The sequence below is a fragment of the Meleagris gallopavo genome, chromosome 1 (genome assembly GCF_905368555.1).
Source record: "Meleagris gallopavo chromosome 1, MGAL_WU_HG_1.1, whole genome shotgun sequence".
Lineage (NCBI taxonomy): Eukaryota > Metazoa > Chordata > Aves > Galliformes > Phasianidae > Meleagris > Meleagris gallopavo.
In genome coordinates, this window is record NC_139404.1 from 111024853 (window position 1) to 111049164 (window position 24312).

The 24312-nt window shown below is 44.1% G+C and overlaps 1 protein-coding gene across 2 annotated transcripts in view; it reads right to left on the reverse strand.

The window, feature by feature from the left end:
- TSPAN7 (tetraspanin 7) overlaps positions 1-23718 on the reverse strand; it is an 88530-nt gene extending 64812 nt beyond the window's left edge. For both annotated transcript variants that reach the window (XM_085209924.1, XM_085209932.1), the window contains exon 1: positions 23561-23718. In XM_085209924.1, the coding sequence (XP_085066050.1) occupies positions 23561-23641 (81 nt within the window). In that variant the 5' untranslated portion in view covers positions 23642-23718. The remainder of the gene's footprint in view (positions 1-23560) is intronic.
- Positions 23719-24312: the final 594 nt, after the last annotated feature.

A 24312-nucleotide genomic window follows, 5' to 3' on the forward strand; every position in this document is an offset into this window, starting at 1 on the left:
CTGCAAAAAGCCTCAGAATCACTAACGCACAGAATGGTTTGGGTTGGAGGGGACCTCAAAGCCCATGCTGCCCCAACTCCTGTCATGGGCAGGGCTGCCTCCCACCAGCTCAGGCTGCCCAGGGCCCCATCCAACTTGGCCTTGAGCGCCTCCAGGGATGGGGCACCACAGCTTCTCTGGGCAGCCTGGGCCTGGGCCCTCCAGGTAAAGAATCTCCTCTCTTTTAGTTTAAAATTGTTCCAATCTCCTCTCTTGTAGTTTAAATTTGCTCCCCCTTGTCCTATCACTATCTGCCTGTGTAAAAAGTCACTCTCCCACCTGTTTATAAGGTCTCTTTAAGTACTGAAAGCCTTCTTCCCATTAGGAGAGGCACTTAACAACCGAATCTCGGAGGCGTTTTTCAGAGCCGACTTGGAAAAAGAAAAGAAATAAGAGACATCTAATTCACTGTAAGTCTTAACATCTTCCTGCCTTTACAAAAAGCATAAACTTCCCAATTTGAGAGAAAAAAAACCTAACCAGTGCCAACACTGATTGTTGAAGTATGTTGTCAGAAAACACATCACTCTGAAAAGAAGTGGCTAAAGGTACAAAAAGAAATCTTCACGTCTTCACCCATTCCATTAAGACACTTGGTCAAAGATTTGCCCAGAGGAGTTGAACTTGTTACGGCTTTTGGTCACTGTCTTTCCCCCTCTTCCACACACAGCCTTCGCTTCCTAAATTGGAAAAATGGATTTAACAGATTTAAAGAGCTTTTAAAACAAATTTGGCTTCTATTTCCCAAGCTAAGCCATTCCTAAATTCAATGGACACAAGCACCAAACTTCTTCTGGGGCATCTGTTCTTACAACAGTCAATCCTCAAACACAATGGAACCAATTTCTCCAGCAGCCTCCATCTGGATTAAATAACGAGCATGGAACACTTAACAAGCAGCAAACAGCTTTTGGAGGAGTCCCTTGGGCCAGGACCCTTATACAGCCCTGGTAAAAGCAAGCTAGCTACCTATTCCACACTTGGAGTGTTCACTGGTAACAGATATTTAATTTTAATTAAGCTTGCTGAATGGAAGGCAGATGTAGCAGGGTCAGAATCACAGAATCATAGAATCAGTCACAGAATCACAGAATGGTTTGGGTTGGAAAGGACCTTAAAGTTCATCCAGTTCCAACCCCCTGCCATGTGCAGGGCTGCCACCCACTAAATCTTGCACAGAACAACATGCACAGTGGCTTCCACTTTTCTGGGGGGGAGGAGATACAGGGTAAGTAACAGAGGTCTCCGGTGGTTTGAAAGAACAGATGGAGGCCAGCTGAAGCTCCTAGGGACAGCTGGCATAATAGGAAGAAGATTGCTTGGCCAGGAAAAGCAAGCTGGGAAGAAGGAACTTGCTAATCCCCAAAGCCCTGCTGGACACACAGAAAGGCAAGTCAGAAGAAATTCTGCATCCCATTCGTTTTCCCCAGGGCAGTTTGTCCATCCACACTGCAGACCTCTAAGAGCATCTCTGCCCTGAAGCAGTAGCTTCACTCGACACATTACCATCAGCAGTAAAATCTGGGTTGTTTATTGTCTCTCTCACAGAGGGTGATCCCACATTATGAAGATTAAGGTCAACCAGTGAGCGCATGACATGCTAATCTCCCGCAGATGCCAAGTAGGCTGTGGAAGAAATGCAGCCCATCTTCTTTCCTGGCTCCACACCCACATGCAGCCAGAGAAGAGAGAGGTGCCAGAGTGATGGGGGGATGCAAAGCTGATGTAGAGATGCGAAGCTGAGGTGTCCTCCCATAGGATGCTGCAGCACAAGTCCCCAGTACCTGCAGGACATCCATGGGCTCCCTGCTGCCCTCCCCAAGTGAGAAACAACAGTTCTGTTAAAATACATCTGCAGCATGTTGGCATCCGTGTCACGCAAGCACTGTGCAACATGCTCTCCTGCACCCTCTGAGCAGCTTGTAGACCAAGTTCCTTTTTTTCACACTACACACATCGTGTGAAAGTCATGAATGATTCCAGGGACCTGGGAAAAGTCAAGTGTATTTCTTGCCCACAATTTCATTTCACTGCTGACTCAGCAAGGAAATACTAGGTTATTCTTAAAGCTGCTCACAACTATTTTCTTCATCAGAAAATAGTTCACATTTCTGGAAGATCTGCCACTGTTGCTCACATCACCACTTTCCAGGATTCCACAGGCAAAGCCCAGCTCTGCACAGTGCTCCCTGTATCCTTACCATACAGAAGCCGCCAACATGCAAACCAGGAGGTGACACCCCAGGTCCTGTTCTCCACCAGTGTGCAGACACTGCCAGCCTGCAGCTGCCCTGTTTCCTCACTGGTGTTTAGCACATATTTCCACCCTTCCTCCCCTTTCACGGGTGAGCAACGGCTTCCCATGCTTGTCTTCCTATCACACACTTAATTGCTTGATGTACTGAAGATCTACATTGTACAGTTATTACACAGTTCAGTATCACCAGACTGCTATCATATCATCCAGCGTACAAACATGTCACGCACAATCAAGCCAAAAGACTCTTTTATCTTGGCATGAGAAAGAAATAAGTAAGGTCCTTATGGATTAAGAGAGCTGCTCTCACACAGAGAGCTCAGTTTTGGCCAGTTTTGTCTCAATCTTTCTTATTTGAAGGCAAAGCCACTTTTTCCCAGACCTGCCTGCTACTTATTTTCTACCAGGACCTCAGGTGAGGAAATAAATCTGTTCATTCTTGAAAGCTCAGCTTTACCGCAGATTTATTACCTAATATAGAATCAAAGAATGGTTTGGGTTAGAAGGAATCTCAAAGTCCACCCAGCCCCAACCCCTGCTGTGGGCAGGGCTGCCCCCCACCAGCTTACGCTGCCCAGGGCCCCATCCAACCTGGCCTTGAGCGCCTCCAGGGATACACAAACAGCCCCTTCCCAATCCTGCACAACTCCACTTCCCAAAGCTGCTGGACAAAGCTGGGTACACCAGCAATTTGCTGAGCACAAATCTCAAGATCAGCATTTCTTTTAAGAGTCAGTTCATTCCAAAAATGATGAGCTTGCTCCACCAAAAGTAACTCAAAGTCCAAGCATCTCTGCTACATGCAAAAACCCATAGGGGTGTCAAGCAGTAAAAGGAAGGGAGCCCCTTGCAGAGAATCACAGTGACTGCTGCAATATTAATGAAGCTCTTTATATGAGGGAGTCTAAAAAGGACTTTGAATAATGCATTGCAAGCAACAGTACATCAGCGGTGGCTTTTTTATGCGCGAGGCAGCTGGCATTTTAAAAATAGACAACTTTCAACTGGATGGGGGTAGCTCATCAGAGGAGGAAATTATCCACAAATGCACCATCATTTCAGGGGACAAAGCAGATAAACAAGCGGAGCACAAAAGAAGTTTATTAGCACGAATGTTCTGAAGCAATACTCGGCTGTCGGCACAGACTCGCCGCCCATAAGCAATAAGCATGAGTAATGGTGAAGCTGCGGCTGTCTTAACATATTCTGTCCCTTGCTGTCATCAGAAAAGCCTCTTACAGCCACTCTGCATCAAGCACGTTCTGGCACAAATCTCACAGTTTGCTCCATAAACAAAAGGGATGCTCCATCACCCCCAGGCAGCTCATGCATTTCTGAAATTTATAGTTAAAAATAACAAGATTACTACTGATCTTGGCTGAGAAGTATGGGAAAATAGCATTTATTACAAGAGTGCAGCAGACAGCAAGACACTGGGAGCCTACACACCTGTAGAGCTAATTGGAAACCAGGGATCCTTGGACTATAGGATTGGATTAAAGGCCCCATTTCCGCAGCACGAACACATTTGGAAGCAATGGATCAAACAGGCACATACCATGCTGCCAGCAATATCTTGGCATGTTGGGGCTTGCGTGCTCACACTCACTAATGGCAACATGACCCACTGTCCCAAGACCGACAGCTGAAGATGTTGCTGTAAGTGGCACTGTGACGTGTCATTCTGAAGGTGACACAAGTAGTTGCAGCCGGAGACATCTGCTAAGTATCCTTGATAGGCACCCCCTCTTCCCTGTGCAGTCAGGATATAAAATGCAGGTTTCAAGTGCTGTGACAAGGGCATACCGAAAGGCACGGGGATTGATTTACAGCACAGGTGCCTGGCACAGGGTTCAGCCTTCACATTTACACTGCAAATGGCTGATGTCACTTAGGATCATAGAATTGTTTCAACTGGAAAAGACCACTAAGATCACCTAGTCCAACCACCATGCCCACTGACCATATCTGTCAGTGCTGTATCTCCATGGCTCTTGAGCACCTCCGAGGACAGTGACTCCATCACCTCCCTGGGCAGCCTGAACCAATGTCTCAACTCTCTTTCTGAGAAGAAATGGTCCCTAATACTCAACCTGAGCTTTCTCTGGCTCAACTGAAGGCCATTACCTCTTGTCCTGTCATTTTTTTTTGTTGTTGTTATCAGAGAGAAGAGGCCGACCCCAACCTCGCCACAGCCTCCTTTCAAATGGTTGTAGAGAGTGATATGGTCTCCCCTGAGCGTCTTCTTCTCAAATCTTTCTTTTTTGGAGGAGGCACCATGGACCACCATACCACAGCGAGCCACTATGTGACAAAGCCACTTGGAAAAAGGGTTGAGGGAGTTTAAGGGTAAACTCCCCTTTCCAAGACCTGTAACAATGCTCCCTCAAGGAACTTGATATCTTCTCCCACAGTGGAGGAGGCATAGCCTGGGCTGTTCTGCCTTCGCTTCCAGAAACACCTGAGGGTAGGGGGCAGGGACCCTTCCCCAGGGCAAGCTGCTGATATCATATGGTGCAGGACAGTGACGAGGTAACACTACCTGGGGAACTTGTTGTAAATAAAATGACACAAAAGCTTTTAGGGTCTTGCAGCCCAGTTTGCACTCCTAGCACCCCTGTGGATGCTGTGGCTTCATCCAGTGCCATTGCCACCTGCATCAGCATGCACTGCACTGAAGCTTATGGTTCTGAACTCCCCGTTATGCTACCATTTTCATTTGTTTCACATCTCATTCTTTCTAGCTCCAACTTACTAGTGCACTGCAGCTTTTATTTTTCCTTTACAAAATGCTGAAGGAAGAAAAAAAAAAAAAGAAAAAAAAAAAAGAAGACAAATTATGCATCCCAAGGGCAAAATGCGGGCTATGCATCCCAAGGGCAAAATGCAGGCTGGAGCAGGGCGTCTGGCACTGCAGAGCATCTCGGCCCTGCACCCTGCTGCAGGTGCGTAGGAGGATTGGCTGCTGTGCTTAGTCTGCACAGTAAATAACTGCGGCCTCATTAGGGGAGCATTACAGATCCAAGATGCAGCTGGCACAGGATGGATTTAGCGTGGTTGTCCTATTCAGTGTCTGTATAAATCTCTTTTCCCTCGTGGCTAAGCCTCCACTGCTAACGGTCGCACTGCCTGGCAAAGCTGAGCACAGCCGTGCACACAGCCCACCAGCAGCAGCATCCAAAAGGCTGGTAACAACCACACATACCAGTACCTCTCCTTAAACCTTAGGCTGCAAAATGAGACTCCAGTGAGCGCACTATGCCTGGGCCATCAGCAGCCCAAAAGCCACTGCAAAGCTGGGACTCTGGGAGAGCAATGAGAGAGGAGCCAGGCTCATTCAAATCAACCCACCACCAGATGATAACTCATTAAACTGAGTGGGGGGGGGGGAAAAAAAAAAGATTATTTTACAAGGAATTTTTAATCCCCAGATAACCAGGAAGTGTACAAACACAGCATTCAAGATCTTGAGGCCCTACAGTGTGTCTACAGGGCAGTGAAGATGGTGAGGGGTCTGCTGCACAAGTCTTACGGGGGGCAGCTGAGGAAACTGAGATTGTTCAGTCTGGAGAAGAAGAGGCTCAGGGAGACCTTACTGCTCTCTACAGCTATCTGAAAAGAAGCTGTGGCAAGGCGGGGTTCAGTCTCTTCTATTCTTCTATGTTTAGGTAACTTTTCATATCATCAGCTAGAGGTATCCACAGTATCAGATTCAGAGTGATTTTTCAACTTCAAAATCACCTTTAGGATTGCCGATATTGCTATTGATTTCATTGTTATTATTAAGGTTAGATGTACATGAGTAACATTTTATTGTCAGGTTACCCAGCTCAAACTGTTTGCCATTTGTCCTGCGTTCCTGAAAAAGAGTAGCCTCAAAAGCTGCAACTCAGGTGTGTTTTAGAACCATGAGAAGGTCCATCAGAAACAAATACATCTAAAACTCCAGTAGCACAACTCTTCTGAGGAACTATGGCACTCCGTAAAGAGAACTTCAAAATAAGCCATGCTGGGGCTTTTCCTCCAACAAATATCTTTCTATCCCATCACAGATGAAGCTACCAAAATTCTTTTCTCTTTTCAAGATAATTTATCTTTCACGTACTGTTTGCTGGAATACAAAGCGCAGTGAATCTTTCTTTACAGGCCAAAATTTCTCTGCCCAAAATTGCACTTAATTTCAACTTGAATGCATTAATAATTTCAAAATCCACAGCATCTTCCCACAACAGGAAACAAGTGCAAATATTTACACTTCACAGTTTTCCTGTGGTTTTCATGCCAGTTTCAAAGTCAAGCAGAGAGCTCGCTGTTCATCATAATACACTTACCAGTGAGCTAGAGAAAAGATCAGCAATGGGCAGTGTTAGGACACCAATATTCTCTTTCCTAAACAGGTAATGAACTGTATTCTCCTCTAGCAGTGCTTGTTAGACAGACCACACAAAAGAAACTTGCCAACTCCATCTACCAAAAAGGTGACACATGAGGTCAGAGTATAATTGTAAAGATCTTTCTGACAGTCAACTCCTAATATACATACAGGTTGTTGAAAAGGAAAGGAAAGGAAAGGTACTACATTTAGTCTCAGGAGTTAAGCTTTGGGAAGAAGGTGATGATTAAGTTAGAATTTTATGTAAAGTATACAGCCCTTATCATTATTTCTTAGGCAACTTCTCATGTCCATCAAGAACAGATTTTACACACGGTGTGCAAGCTAGTATGTGGCACAAAAGAAAGCACTTTCCACTCCATCCAGCTCCAGATCTCCCCACTGTAGCAGTGAGAGAAAGAACTCACTCCTGACTGCTCAGGAGACACCCAATATGGCCCAAATTCATTTGTGAGCGGCCTTGCACTCCCTCCTTTCTCACCTGGAAGGAAGGGTTGGAAGGCCACTAGCCAATTAGTGAGCAATTTCTCAAGAGCAGAGCTTAAGAAGGGAAGCGCAATGGAGAGTCATCATTAAATATTTTTATCCCTTCAGGAGCTTAGGTACAAAAGCTGATGCTCTCTTCTTTGCTGTTCTCCAGAAGGTATACTATATATCTATCATAACTAGTAGACAATAAAAGAGCCAGAAAAGGCTCAGCTGTAACCTCCACCAAGGGTAAGTGCATCTGACCATATTGCACAGTCATGTATTCAGTGGCTCCTGGAGCACGTGAGGATAATCTATTCTTTTCTTGCCCTGAAAGACCAATCATGTAATAATTCCAGTTCTATCTCCACAAATGAGACCAGTGATGAAAATGCAGGGCATAGGACTGGGCCAACCACTTAAGCTGAGTTCTAGGTCTCACAGGAGAAGGAAACTCACTGGAGTTCTCAATCTGCAAGCAAAAATAAATTCCCACTGAGAACAGCAATTCACCTTTCCTGTGTCAAATGTTCATTGAGGGATTCTGAATAAATTGAAAACAGACAAATATATAAATAAAAATCCTCTCACTGATTAGATAAATTATAGAATGATTTGCTCATCAGAATAAGTGTGTATATGAATATAAATACATATAAGAATAACACATCCATCCAAATAGCTGAATATCACTTCAACACCCCAGAGATTGATTCCAAGCCATCTATTAGGCACCTGCACAGAAACCACAAGTTCAAATATTTTGGAGAGTTCGAATGAGCACATCTAGATCTACATCTGCAGCACACTATGCAGCAGTGCAGAGCAGCTGTACAACTGCACACAATACAACCAGATCCTCTAAAGAAACGAGGAAGAATACATCTTGAATCCTGACCATGCTTCTTCCAAGATCTAGGTACCTCTGAACAATATTACACTGTGCTAGGACAGGCTAGCTCAGATGTTGCTCAACTGTCTTTACAAAGAACAAGGGTTTCTTTACAAATTTGGATCCTTTTTTATATTAGAGTTAGCTTCTGCCAAACTAATAGGCTAGCACAGAATTACCCTCAGAAGTAGTGCTTTGTAGATGTTCTGTACAAAGATCACACACTTGTCTTGCTTATGCCCAGGATGAAAACATTCTTAACAAAGGCCCTTCTTCCTCAGGCAGAATAAGCCTTGAAATGACCTTGCTCACACCCTTCCTGGTCTGAGACCAGCCAGGTTAAAGCAAAAGGATAGGGAAAATACTATTCAAAATGCCATTTTTGTGACAGCAAGAGGACTCACACCATACCAAAGGTCTGTTTTATTCATTTGAAAAAGCAGTCTCCTTCCTCACAGAGATTTGTTTTAGTGTCAAGAGAAGACAGATGCCTGATCTACCAAATCATAATCACAAAGCCACATCTCCTTCAGAGTCCCCTCTTTGGAGATATTCAGGACCCACCTGGATGCTTTCCTGTGCAACCTACTGTAGGGAACCTGCTTTGGCAGGGGGTTGGACTTGTTCCCCACAGTCCCTTCCAATACCGACGATTCTGTAATTCTGTTATCTAGGATCTCTCAGCCTTTGCCTGGTAATGCCACTCCTTCACAAGCAAGCATCATCATGTATATGCAAACCTATCTGTAAGGCTACTGGGTTTGGCCAAGTTAAGCCTCAGCTACCTCAGCAGAATCAAAGATTTACCTCAGCACACTATATTTAACATCACTCTTTTCTCCCTGCCTCAGATACATTTACTGCTACACGAGAAAACCAAGTCAGAGCGTGGACAATGCTGCCTTCACCACATTAAGATAAGGTCCCAGAACAACACTTCAAGGCAGCTGATCCTTAACACACTCCCTTTCCTCTTTCACCCTGTGCCCACCATGGTATTTAAGCATTTTAGTGAAGGAGAGAGGCTAGTAGGGGAAAGCTGGTCCAAAACAGCTATGACTAATTCTGTTCTGCAGCTTTTCATCAGTTACTACATTTTAGGCTGTGTGGCACAGCACAAATGGAAGTGAGATTACATAATGGAACTGACTGCTCTCTTCTATATACTTACTTTGTCACTAAGTACTTTTGATTACAGGATAAGTCAAGAAAGGGTAAAAACAGCAAGCACAGCAGTTTTACCCAAGCAGGGATGTAATTTTGATATTGTTGATATAGTCCAACACAAACCATTCACATTAATTTTCAAGCATGCCAAGTGCTGGAATAAAGAACACCAAAAATCAGATTGCCACAATTTCAGTGCTAGCAGTGTTCCCTCCTGCAAAACATGCATGCTGAGACTCAAAACACATATGTAGGAATCACTGGCTCCTATCATTATGATCCTCCCTGTCCTAGCTTACGTGGGCCATCTGTTAATACTTAGCAGACAGTCCTACTGAACAGTAGATTGGTAACATTTATGTGAAAAGAATGAAATAAACTGCCAACAAAAACGCCATTATGAAGCCTTGCCTAAATTACTGTAAGAGTTGCTCGTAATTTACATACTTGAAAAGTATAATTTTAATATGCCAAATAAAGTGACAAAGGACACCAAAGCAGGAACTAAGCCATAGGACAGTTTCACTGTCTATATGGTACCACTCATGGAGAAGAAGTGGGAAACAGAAATCACGCTAGGGCTTACCTAATAATTCTGTGGTTTGGACAGTAATATCCAAAAATGTCATGGGAATTAATGATCTTTTGCAAAATACTGAATCCCTGTAATTTGGAGGAATTCTTGTTCACCAGCCTATACATAAAGATAAGAACAAAACAGTGACTGCTCTAAACTATCACGCCTTGCTCTTAGTCCAACAACTTAGCAATAGTAATCACAAGCAACATTAGGATAAAGTTGCACTGATGGAGGAATGGGCCCTCAGAACAGAAATAGCCTGCTATGCCCCCTAAATCTACTTCAACATGAACCCCAGGATACCTCTTCATGAATACCTCTTTTTTCCATGAGCTGTCACTATGACACCCACCTAGCACAAAACAACAAAATACACATTACACTGTAGATAGTGAGAGACCTTAATTTAACTTGGACATAAAATCAAATGCACTTCCCATGCATTTCTTCCCAACAGGTCTCTCTGTGGATGTGGGGAAATGCAAAGATCTATCACATAGGCTACAGAATAGGCTCTCCGTACAAACAGACAGTGTTCTTCTTGAAGAAATCCCCAAACTGAATGCTTCCCATGAGCAATGTCTGAAAGCCTTATTCTCACAACTTGCTCTGGTTTTCAGCAGCAGCTGGGGAGCCCAACTCTGTCCATTTCAGCAGAACTCAGCCTAAGCCCAGCTTGATACTAATGCACTTTTCCTGCACTAAGGCAGACTCCAGAGAGAGCTGCCGTCCTCAAGAAGACTGTACGTTGTTGCTGTCCAATTACAATTCATCTATGAAAACTGCCAAGAAGTCTTCACAGCTGTCATAGCTGGCATTTCACACGTAAATTAGAGACAAATTAGTTAAGAAGGCAGCCCAATTCCTAGGAGCATTTGGCAATCTCACTCAGAAAATCCATGACAGAATACACAAATCACAAAATTTTGTACATTGAACTTTAAACAGCTTCATTTTAACAAAATCCTTCTCCACTGATGCCCACAGGAAGATAAAATATGCAAACTAGCTTGTTCTGAGGTCAACATTTAAACTTGATCTCGCTTGCCACACTTGGTACGTACCATGTAGATAACAGATCACAGACATTTGGTATGAAGAGGATAAGGACATTCTTAAGTTAGCGCACCATTTCCTTCCTTTGGGGTAAGCATGTCAACAAACCCTTCTTAGTCACTAGTCAAGTCACCTTTCAGAATAGAGGTGGATGTCCATGTACAGAACTGTGCACTTCATTCCCCAAAGGAAACCATTCTTATTTTCTACATGAGGGGAAATCAATTCTGTTACCCACAACAGGGCTTGCTGCATCTGTGAGGGCAGGAAAGGTGCCTAGGTCGTTCCCAGCAGTGGATGTCCACTAAGTTGAGGGCCTAGTGCCATTCACTGGCAGCTCTTCCCTCTCGCAAGATACTAAGCAGCGTGATACGGTCTTTGCAGCACATGGTGTATGCAACTTTAGAATAAAATAGCATTACAGCCTACTAATTTCATAGTTCAGGAACAGCCAACTGCTCCATCCAATTTCTTTCCACAAGCAGTATTCATTAGACTTCCCAGAAATATTTCCTGTAGTCTACAAACTACCTTAACAGCAGGGAAAATTCAATTTTTATTTCAACTTGCTATTCCTGCAATTGAAATAAGATGTCAAAGGGAGTGCTACTGTTTAGTAATGATTATAGTCAGAGGCTTAAAATAACTGATTCAAAATTGTGCCCACTTTGACTGTCAAACTGTTCCTTAGATATCTTGCTTGACTTGCATCGTTATCTCCCTCTTAAATATGAGTGTAACAATTATTATATTTTATATACTACCATTGGTGAATAAATCTGAAGATTTTGATTCTCCATTAGTAATAAACCAATGCTTTTTATGACCAGAAAAGAAAACATGTAAGACATAACCATCAATGCTGAAAAAAGTCCCCACCTTATTAATCCATCAGGAGCAGTTAGGTTCCATTTCTTCCCCAGATTTTACTACAAAGAACATTCATTTTGCAATGCCCTCTGATTCTGGTCAGAATACTCAGCATTTATTCGTTTATCAGCTGACTTGTGTGTGATCTCACAGCACGCTATCTCTCGTATACAGATCAAGTATTTTGCTCTTGCATTCTTTAGTTTAGGCTTTGTTTTTATAGAAGCTGCAATATTTTACACACAGTTCTACCTTCTTTGGTGTCCATTCAAGCCCCTGGAGAAGCCCACATCTTCCTGCAGAATGACACTGCACTGCAGAATCAAAGGGCAAGTCCAAAGACACAAGGTAGAACTTTACAAGTCTTCCATCTTATCAATTAAAGGAAAAAAAAAAAAAGGAAAAAGAAAAAAGAAAAAAAAGTTTATCCTGCTGTGATATCCATCACAAGAACAAGTGATAAACCCTCCCAACCTCAATCTTAACTCTGACATTAACACTTGAGCAAAGCTGCGGCAAGCCACAGGCTCTCCAGTGCAATTTATCAGTTTTGGGCAGATGGGCCTTAATATCACAAGCTCCAGCAAACTGAGAAACCGCTCAGTATGTCAAGGATAAATAACTGCATGCTTTTGCCTGCTACTTCTACCCTGCTTTGTTTTAAATGAGTGATGTTCTTCCCTCTATACAATGGCTTTGTCACCTCCAAGTCATACAAGGACAGAAGAGCAGGACAAAGAAGTCCTATATTCCCCAGAAACAACATAGATATAGCAAACAGTCCAAGTTAGGAAAAGATCAGGTACCAATGGCACTGCAGGTTTAAGATGACATTTACCAGGTTTATTTTAAGGCAGAAAAGAAAAAAGGAACAAGAGTGAGCTATGGGAACTCCAGCATCCAAGTCAGGGAAACATTCTGTTTCAACATACCTGAATATTAAGCATGAGAGAATGTTAAAAAACAATCAACTATCTTCATAGGACAATCTGCTCACTAGTTTTAAGCAAAGAAAGATGAGTCTGCAAGATATTTTATACATTTCATATGGACAAAGCTCAGTATACCAACATGCAGTCATCAACCTCAGCTGACTTAATACTTCTTAAAATGTCATTTCACATCATATGCTTTTGCTTACCAGTACTGCATGAGTATATAGAGCAAATAAACTTTCAGAAGGCAAACATTACTGCTATGTTAAATCTGGCTTGGGTGTACAACTGATTTGGTGGGGAATGGTACTTGAAGAAAAACTGTTTAACTTTTTCTCATTGATGAAATGGTTCTTTTTTTTTAATAGCATTACTAGCTTGAATGTAACTAAAAGCAAAGATTCGGATATAATTTTAAAATTCTTCTTGGTATCCTTCAGATGGAGAGGTCTGCCATCTTAGGTCTTCAATATATTCAAGAGTGCTGGGAAAAATAGGAAGACATTTTGGTCTAACACCTAGTGTGAAACTGCAAAGCTCAGCATTTCATGAAATTAAAAGGATAAATCAGCTCAGCGGTTGTGGCTCGGTTATGTCCTTGTTCATTTGGGGATTGCACTGTTCTAGCAAGCAGCCCAGCTTCTTACTGTAACACTGGATATCCTTCAGGACACAGGGGTGAATCCCTTCTGGTCCTGGCAATCTGAGGTCAGCAACTGAGGGAGGAGGGAATACTTTAAATCTGATACTTCTGTTAAAAAATAGCTATGGAGCAGCATGCTCAGGTTTCGGTAAAACAGGGACCGAGTTTGTTTTAAGCTCAAGAGCATAAGTCTCTCTAAGTACTGCAGGTATATAGTGCCAGCTCACAGAAACTAAGGCAACTTTTCTGTACTCTTTTGGACAATTTCACCAGCTGGAAATTCTCTCTCCCACAGATGTATCTATTTTAAGGACAACTAGGTTTCACAGAAGAAAGCAAGGAGCTGTTGTCTACAAAACACAAAACTCCTGGAGGTGGGAGGTTTTATTTTTGTTGCTAGTTTCAGTTGGAAAAAAAAAAACCAACACCCTAACTGTGGCATGCAGCACTCTGTTTACGACCATGCTCCATCACACCACTCCTCTGGATAGCAAGCACCTGGGCAATGACAGGGACAGCCTTATCCCACTGCCAAACACATGCATGGGGACCCGAAGCACAGAGCTGCTGATTCCATCAGAAGAGGGGTGGCCAGCAGGGACAGGGAGGTGACTGTCCCTCGCTACTCTGCCCTCGTGAGGCCCCATCTGAAGTACTGTGTCTAGAACTGGAGCCCCCAGTACAAGAAAGGGCGCTGTTGGAGAGGGTCCAGAGGAGAGCCACAAAGATGATTAGAGAGCTGGAGCACCTCCCTTATGAAGGCATGCTGAGGGAAATGGGCTTGTTCAGCATGGAGAAAAGAAGGCTGCGGGGTGACCTCATTGCAGCCTTTCAGTACTTAAAGGGAGCCTACAAACAGGAGGGGAATCAACTCTTTACAAGGGCAGATAACAGCAGGACAAGGGGAAATGGTTTAAGTTGAGGGAGGGAAGATTTAGGTTAGATGTCAGGCGGAAGTTCTTACTATGAGTGGTGAGGTGCTGAACAGGCTGCACAGAGAGGCTGTGGATGCCCCGTCCCTGGAGGTGTTCAAAGCCAGGTTGGATGGGGCCCTGGGCAGCCTGGTCTAGTATTAAATGGGGAGGTTGGTGGCCCTGCCTGTGGCAGGGGGATTGGAGATTCATGATCCTTGAGGTCCCAAGCCACTTTGTGATTCTGTGATTCCACAGTGGAAAGACACACAACAAAAGCATTGCTTTGAAGCAGAGAGAACAATGAGAAAAGTATTAAGCAAGAATATTTTTCCATAAAGAAAATGTGTTTATGTAGAAGCCTGCACTCAAAGAAGCCAGTTATACCATCCTGCCCAAACACTGAGCTGCACAAAGACTTTTTACACTGTCTGATAGTGATAAGACACAGGGATATGGCTTTAACTAAAAGAGAGGAGACTTAGGTTAGCTGTTAGGGGGAAATTCTTTCCCCATAAGGCGGTGAGGCATTGGAACAGCTGCCCAGAGAAGCTGTGGTGCCCCATCCCTGGAGGCTCAAGGCCAGGTTGGATGGGGCCCTGGGCAGCCTGAGCTGGTGGGAGGCAGCCCTGCCCACGGCTGGGGTTGGGGCTGGATGATCTTCAAGGTCCCTTCCAACCTAAGCCATTTACATGATTCTATGATCCCACACACACCCAGCAAGCGCTCACCTCTTGCTGCTTCCTAGAGAGGCCATGAGCTGCCTTGATCTCACCAGTCACGACAAAAATAAACTAGCAATGTCATCCCTGCAAAACATGTATTTTTTCTTCTTGAAAGGTGTGACCTTCTGCCAGTACTTCCTGATCCAACCGCTCTCTATTGCTCCTTGCTTTATGAGAACAGGCAGCAAGGAATAAACTTGGGCTTGGCCTCTCTGTTACAGGAAACAGTACTGAACCACTCTGCTAGCCAGCTCCCAATGCCCCAGTATCTTGGTTCCTTCTTTGAGAGTCTTTAAACTGCACTTGCCTGTAAATAAAAACTGAGGTTTGAAAGTGAAGCACAAATAGTCTGTAAGCTTTTCCGGGATGAGGGAGATGGATTTAAGCTTCTAAGTTGTTCTGCTCATATAATTTAACTCAACAACTTTCCCCTAAGTATACCTGAAAAAGAAAATTAGTCCCAAATAATATGCAATCTCAACAATAGCTAACAACTGCAAATTGTGAATAACTGACTTACAAACACAGCTACAGAAAAATGTTCTGATGAAATCCAAACATAATATCACAGAATGTCCCGAGTTGGAAGGGACCCATAAAAGATCAGAGTCCAACTTCTGAGTATCAATGAACTGTAAACTCAGAGGAGGTTAAAAAAAAATCTAAACATAAAATAATATCATAAATGGCATGATAAATGTAACCACACTGCAATCAATGCATATCACAGAGTAGAAGGCACCTCAACCAGCTTGGAGCAACTGCAGCAGCAGCAATGACCACTGCACTGAGATGCAGAAATCAAACCCAGCTACAACATATGGAGGCTAACTTACTGGTATTTTGGTTACTTGTTTGTTTTCAAAGGGAAACAGAAATGACACATACTTAATTACGTTATCATTCCAAGCCTAATTAGAGCAATTTAGATATTAAGTACTATTGAAGTGAAGAGCATACAAGAGGATTGAGTTCCTATCTTTTCTTTTGTAACTGCTTGTCTAGAAAGTGTCCAGAGGATTCAGTTTCTCCACAACCAGTGACTTTCAGTGCTGGTTCAAGCCCCAGCCCCAGTCACAACTTGAAGCCAACACACTCCATACATTACCAAAAGGGAGGGTCTTGGTTCCGCCTGGTTGGACTGACTCAACTCATCCCGTGACAACAGGTGATGCTATAAACTGGCTTAAGTTTAACATCAGGGTCCAAAGAAGAACATCAACATTATCTGGCATATTCCAGAACTTCTTGTTTTTTTAAAAGTTTTGCGGTTTTCAGGTCTATTTTTTCTCAAACTGATTCCATCCCTGAGAGGACGACCTCCACCAAAGTTTTCAGTTTTGATATAGCTCCCATTCACTTTTTTTTTACAGTCACACAAAAATGACTGCTTTGTCACATTCTGTTTCAAACAAAAAAGTGCAGAAAGAGATCTTCTAAACACTTCAAAGTCACTGCCACTCAAAGCACCCACAAGAAACTGTCCAAATTATATTCAAGCCCCAGGTGGTTTTCAGGGGGCTCTCTGCACTTCTGAGTCTTAGGGAAATGTAAGCATTCCTCTTACACTGATGTTCACAGGGTTTCAACCCATCCACCTCTCTTATCTCCCTCTGCTGCACCATACACTCATGCTTTAGGCCCACTCCCAAGATTCACAGGCTCTTGTAGATAAAGGTCATCACCTCATCATTCATGCCACCACTTTTCATTAGCAAATAAAACAAACAAACAAACAAACAACAAAAAAAAATTCACCCTGATTCACCCATATTCTTGTTTTGCTCAAAGCTCCCAAAGAGTAACTCCTAGAAGGAAACGACAACAAGACACAACTGCAGCCTTCTGCCCCAGCCCAGGCTTCTTGTGGTGCACTTGCTCCTTTTAAGGCTTTTAGCATTCTCCCCAAAACAATACGTATGAAAAAAATAAAAAAAGAACATCTGGAAAACATATTGCAAAATGCAACATAGAAATTATGGCAAAATTAATATTAACAGCATATTAACAGCATCACTTGCATTCCTTTATCATAGCTCCTGAAAGTCCGTGCCCTACTCCCTCAGCTCAATGCTATGAAATAACAGTAATCCAGCAAGACACAAGCATGCCATGCTTCATAGTGTGCTTCAGAGGCCCTTCAGAACACAAGACACATAAATGCTTCCCTCTTGTAACCCAGAACTGCTACAAAGGCGCTGTGCAGAACATGCAAGCCATCTGCCCACTCAAGTGAGAGAAAGCTGAAATGGAAAAGAGGGCTCCTCCATACATAGGAAGGATCTATTCTCTAGGAGATTATTACATGCTAATTAATAGTGATGACCCTTAAGAAATGGCGCCATGCAAATAAAAGTGGTTTTACTGTAACTGTTACCTGCTCTTAATCATCACCTCCGTAGTCGTTCTTTTAAACATTCCATGACTGCACTGGAGAGAAGCTAACAGGATTTTCACCTGCAGGCATGGTGAATGCTGAACACATTCAGCATTATGCTTAAGCTAGCATCACTGTAACAAATTGCACTGGACTTAAAAGCATGTGAAAGATTGAAGGAGATACTTCTACAAGTGTAAGCTTGTAGAATATGCATGCACAAACAAGCTTTCCAGATATTCATCTATTAACTCATTTGCACATAAATTTGTAGGATAGTTGCAACACTAGAAGAAACGATAAAAATCCAGAGATTGAGACAACTAATGGTACCATGTAATCTAATTTACCTTCCTGGCAGTACGAGGAATTGACAAATAGTCACATAATGAGAGATCAAATCAGATTCTTGGATCCATTTAAATTCCCTAGGTTTATCTACAGTAATTGTCTCCATTTCCTTGATAAGAGAGGCTACCAGGAGCCAGCATCCAAGAAAAAGGATTTGACTGCCTTCTTGAACAAAAAGTACTAACAAGACCTCCTGAGAACTCTTCTTAGAATTTTTATTGGCATTATTTAGACCACGCCACAGTTTGCTTAGAGAAGAAGTGAACACTAAGCGGTGATCACGATACAGACAGCATTATCACACACCACCTGTGAAAGATCAAAGTCTTCTACCACGGCTTGTTTACAAATCCAGCCTATACCTTCCCAAATATAATTGAAGCACTGTAAGCTGAGCACTCTCTCTCCATCAGTACAAAGTGATTTATTATGCAAAAAATTACCATCCTCAAGCTAGGGAAGTGTCCTTGATACAAACTCCAAGATCAAGACGTAGCAAGGACATCACTGAAACATCATCTGAGTGACATGGATGGTAAGGTAAGAAGAAGCATTTGGTCAACAGTAAAATCAATTACATCCCTAAACGAGGCTTTTCTACAATGCTAATTGTAACAAAACATGAAAGGAATGGAACATAACTCCTTTGGAAAAGGCTCAAGGGCGGCCTTATGTTTTTCTACAACTGCTTCAAAGGAGGCTGTGGCAAAGTGGAAGTTAGCCTCTTCTCTGAGGTAACAGCAACAGGACAAGAGAGAATGGCCTTAAGTTGGGTATTAGAAAAATTTTTTTCTCAGAAAGAGCAGTGAGGCAGTGGCACAGGCTGCCCAGGGAGGTGGTGGAGTCACCGTCCCTGGAGGTGTTCCAGAACCATGTGGATGTGACACTGAGGGACATGGGCAGTAGGCATGATGTGATGAACTGCTGGTTGGGTTAGGTGACCTTAGTGATCCTTTCAACCTTAATTATTGTATGATTCTCTTAATGGACATCAGCAATGCAAAAGCTATACGGTTTTGCCAACAAGTCTGCTTCAAAATATACAAGTCAACTAAAGCTGAAAAAGGAATTCACTGCCAAGGGGAAAGGCATTAGGTCTGTACAGTATCTGAAGCCTGCAGACACAACAAGGCAGTTTCACGCCCCCCAGTCCTCACCCAGGCAGGGGACTACGGGACGACCGCTGCAGAGCCCACACCTATGTCACAACTTTATCTACTCTGTTCTCTCTCACTTAGAGTTAACGTGTTCACAGGCAGGACTGCAATTAAGGTTTTTTTTATACCATAGTTTCAATGAAAACCAAAAAAATCCCACTCCGAAGAGAAGACCAGTTGGGCGAGTACCTCAGCAGGAAATTTAGAAAGTCAAATCTGAAGCTATGTTTCTGAACACCATCTATCCTCTTTTTTTAAATCCAGTTATTTATTTAACCAACAGAAAGCACCTTAGGCAGTGCTCATATCACCATTATCTTTAATCTTTCACGTATGTCATTATGAGAACAGAAGGGGAAACAACTGACCTAAGGAGGAAAGGCTTGAGGTTTGTGCCCAAACAATAGAGCACTTTAAATCCACCAAGTTGGGGGATAATATGCACTTTTGAAAGTGAAATTTTTCTGGATTTCAAATAATCGAGTGCAAACAATGAAATTTCTATCCAAAAGTACGGCATTGATGACTTCTCAGTCAACAAAACCACCAAACGACACAGCAGTCCAAACCATGTGGGAAAACTAAAACATTTCCCAGAATAGTTCCTTCACAACTACTAACAGTTATTAAACAGCTATTAAAAAATAAATAAACAAACATAAAAAAAAACATAAGCATGGAGAGATTTAAAAAAACAGATATGCGTAGAAACCAATTCAGAAGCACTGAAAAGAAGTTCTGGGGAGAAAAAAAGGTAATTCCAATAAACCAGTTGGACATCCATAGTGAAGATTACTAATGCCATTGGTAACTCAAAGAGACGCACAAAGTTAATCTGAAATTATAACAAAGAGTTTGAACTTCTGTATTTGAAGATGGGCCAGCAATTCAGCCATAAATTCACATTACAGGGCAGGCCATCACACTCGATCTTTGTCTCAGGCATTTCCCAGAAAATGCCATGGTAAGCTCCCAAAACCAGATGCAAATGCCACCTCCTCCATACCAAGGTCATCGCAGCAACATCAAGGAAGCCCCAGAAGCTGACCTGGGGCAGGCAGTATGGACCCCTACTTCTGCCAGCCTCCAATTGCTGCCCTCCTTTTCTGGAAGTCTGCAAGAAGATGGAAAAGCAGGGCTGTTCTTCCAAAGAGAAGCCCCACACCCCAGCCTTCATGATACTGAGTATGTTTTACGTCACAGGGCCATGTTCTGACTGAGCATCCCTGTGGCAAGCAGAGGAACTGCCTGCAAGGAAGGCTGATGATTCAAAAAGGGGTGATTCCAATGGGTAATTTTAAAATTACAGCTGGTTACCCGTCCTGTCACACACTGCAGCAATCCTGCTGCCCACCAAGCTCCACAGGAACGTACAAGGATGCACAGGGTCATTTCCCAATCACTGAAGACTTGGAAAACGACTGCTATTATAAATATCTCAAGTCTCAATTCTGTGACATTTCAAAGGACAAACCAGGTTCTAAAAACCTCATTCGGTATCTCAAACATCAATCTTGGTCAGTGATATGCCTTGCAAAATACCTGAAACTCTATTAATATGCTGTTATTGCGTTAATTAACCTCAAGAATCCCTCATACTAGCAGAACTGCATGACCAAAGCACTCATTCTAGTGTCAAGTGTCTCATAGGACCTAAAATCAGAGCTAACATGCTCTGAGGTCTGTTTGGGACAACAGTAACATTTGCATAGAAGATGAAAGCCACTTTCTGCAGCCCTCTGACTTCAGGGCCAGTGGACTTGCCCCTGAACCTCCCCCTGAAAACACTCCAAGGCAGGCAGTTAACTTGGTAACAGAATACATTTCAAAGCCCTCACAATGATAAAAACTAAGAATACATACATCTTAAGATATCAAAAAATCTGGATAAATAAAAGGTTTAAACATTTCACCCCCGTATAGAAAATGCACTTTGAATTTTAATCCAAAGTTTGCCTTCTCTTAAAAATAAGGCAGGTGATATCTCAGATTGCCAGGTAAGCAATTTATGATACCCAAAAGGGAAAAAAAAAAAAAGAAAAAGAAAAAGAAAAAAGAAAAGCTAACAACCCAGCAGTATTTTTACTGCCTTTTTTAATCTACTGGTTCCAAACCAGATGCATTCAGTGCAGCATTCTGATTAGGAAAAAAAACGGCTGTTGAATTTTTATTACTTTGTCCCTTAAGGACTAAAAGCAGTAACCCCAGGCATTAATGTGCACCATGAATAACGATACATACGAGCACATAAAAAGCTTGTTATATCTGTTTATGGAATTTTTCTACCATGTTGATGCATTTATGGATAGAAGTAGGGAAACACAGTGCAGGAGAGAAGAGAAGGCTATCAAAGTAACAAATACTGTTAAATAAAGCCTGTCTGGAAAGGAACAAGCTATGCAATACAAAATGCAAATAAGCTATGTCTCTTCAATACCACACTGACGCTCCTATGTAGTCAGTGGAGTTTTGCTTAATAGTTATACTAAAAGCCTTCAGCCACATACATCTCACCCACTGGCAGAAAACACAATTCAGATGTAACCTCGATAAACTAGTACTAGTATTATAGGAACAATCGGCATACACAGGTTTTCTTCTTTTATAACCACTGTAAACAAGAGAGAGCTCCTTTTCCATGCTCTGAAGCAGCTCACTGGATGAACAGAAGCCCCTTCTTGCTTTGTCCCTTATGGCAAGAGGTGCAGCTTGCTCCGATTTATACTAAAGGGTTGATTCAAACCCAGAAAAAGGCCAGAATACATAAATTAGTTTTTGTTCTTGTACCCTGAAAGGAGGAACAAATGACAAAGATTTAGAGACTGCTGTCAGCCACCCTGCTCCTTCACCAAGCCCTCTGCTGACTTCCCCTCACTAAGATCAGCCTGGGTTTCCCTAGGTTGGTGCCCTGGGAGAACAGATGCAACATAGAGCATGATGGAAAAATAAAATCACTTCTCTTTTGGATTCTGTCTCCAGCTGTTTATATTCCTCCTTCAGGCTCAAGGAAGGGGACACAGACAAACACCAACAGCTGCTAGGCTTTAGGTGCCCAGAGGAGCCGTGCACTTGGAGAAGACTGGGTCACACAGGAACAGCCTGTTTGGAGGAAAAGGGTTTGCATCTGAGCATCCCACCACTGCAAGGGCCCAGGCCAAACCTCAGCTGTCCTGCTTGCAATGAGAGGTCCCAGCTGCCAACCTGGCCTGCCATCGGCACAGCCTGAAGCACAAAGCCCTCGGCCAGCTGCTTGGCTCGGTGCACAGTTCTCTCTTTTTTAATGAGATCAGCGCTCACAAAATGTGCTAACTCAATGGGCATGCTGATGGAAGCCTGACCTCTTTGGTCAGGATGTAACAGATAACTGCGGTCGCTTTCACAAAGACCTCGTGTGAAAAGGCACCATGAATTCAGCGGAGTTCCTGCAAGGGTTTCTCGTGGATCTGCTAAGAACAGAGCAGATCAGGGAGGGGAAAATCCTTCCACTGCGTTAAGTGCATGAACTTCACAACCTACCTCCTCAAGACTGGCCCGAAGGAGTCACTTGTCAACAGGAAACCAGCAGAAGACACCGGCTCCCTATCTGTCTCAAACAGACCTGCTTTGGGTGCCACCACTGTTGTTAAAATAAGGAGAGTGGGCATGTTTAATACGCGTAGGTCACAGCCATAGTCCTGCTGGGAGCAGAATGGCTTTTGGTACTGTTTTCGGGTTTTCACTTTGAAAAAGCCTACAAAGTCAAACAGGAAGAGTCACACGTTCACAATAAAGACATAAAGTATTACTGCAATGAATAAGCAAGTCTTTGTTTAGAATACATTTTTAAGCAGAATAATGAAAATCAGTTACTCTTATTTCGCAGACGCTTCTCCCAGCGTAAGGCCATTACAACGATCAAACACAATCAGCTTTCCTCAGTAGCCGGTGACAAATTCGCTCCAGCGTATCGCATCAATGATGCGCAGATTACGGTCTTTAATAGTACACAGTGGGGTCATTATCCTGTGTTGTCACCGCGCACCATTAAAAGGTCTTTAATCTCCAGATTGCTGCCACAATATGCTGCTGATGTCAGTGATCTGCTGAATAACAGGCCAGGGCAACGCGGCTATCTCCAGCCTCTGGAGCCGCCTGCAAATCCAGGCTCCCCGGCACTCAATCGCTGCCACTCAATTAATGTATCTGGGTCAGAAAAACGGTTTGCGGGAGCCGCGTTACGAAACGCTCCCTTCACACCGGCGGACAGCAGAGCCCAGGAAACCCCCCCACTGCCTGCGAGCGGGCGAGCATCGCCCAGCGGTGCCCGCAGCACCGGGCCGGGGGGGCACGCGGCTTCCCGGGGGGCGGTGGGGCTGCGGCAGGCGCGGCTTCATCCCTCCTCCGCCCGCTCCGGGGCTGTGCCGGTAACTTTCCCCCGCGGTGGAGAGCCAAAAAATACACACAGATGTGCATATATATAGATGCCTATGTGTATATATATGTATGTGTGTATGTATACGTGTGGTGCATATATATATGTATGTGTGTGTATATACATATAGAATACGTGCGTATATATCTGTGCATACACACGTAGACATCTGTATAAACGGACGTACGCCCACCCGCGCACCCCCGCCACGCACGGCGGTGTCAGCCCCGCGGAGCCCCGCGCACAGTCCGCCCCGGCTCCCGGCACCGGCCGCGCCGTCGGGCAGGTGGGGGTCGCGGGGGTGACCCGCGGAGTGCGGCTGACTCACCCAGAAGACGAAGGAGTAGATGATGAGAAGGGTTTTCAGACACGTTATCACGGGTTTGGTCTCCATTCTCCTCGATGCCATAATACTGAGCTCCCGGCTGCAGGCTGGGCGCGGGAGGAGGCGGGCGGGAGGCGGGGAGGCGGGCGGGAGGCGGGGGGAGCGGGAGGTGAGCTCAGCGCTCGGCTCGCCCCGCCGCGCGGCTCACCGCGCCGCCTGCTGCCGCCCCCGAACCGCCGGCGGCACACTGCAGCCGCCAGGGGGCGCCGGGACTCGGGGAGGCCGCCACGGCCCTGCTCGGAGGTGGAGAAGCTGAGCGAGCAGGGGGCGGCACCCCTGTGCCGGCTGTGCCTGAAGAGAGACTGTCCCGAATAGCGTTCGGAGATTGCGGGGAGGGGGGTTGGCCTTTTCTCCCAGGTGACTAGTGATAGAACGTGAAGTAATGGCTTCACGTTCTAGGGAGGTTCAGGTTGGATACTGGGAAAATTTCTCCTCAGAAAGAGCGGTGAGGCACTGATACAGGCTGCCCAGGGAGGTGGGGCAGTCACTGTCCCTGGAGGTGTTCAAGAACTGTGTGGATGTGGCACTGAGGGACGTGGGCAGTGGGCATGGTGTGATGGGTGGTAGTTAGGCTAGTTGATCTTAGTGGCCTTTTCTAACCTTAGTGATTCTGTGATTCTATGAGTTGTATGTATGAATTTTACCTTGGAAGTGCAGGTCATGACTCTGGGATGCTGCTGGAGACTGATTCCTAA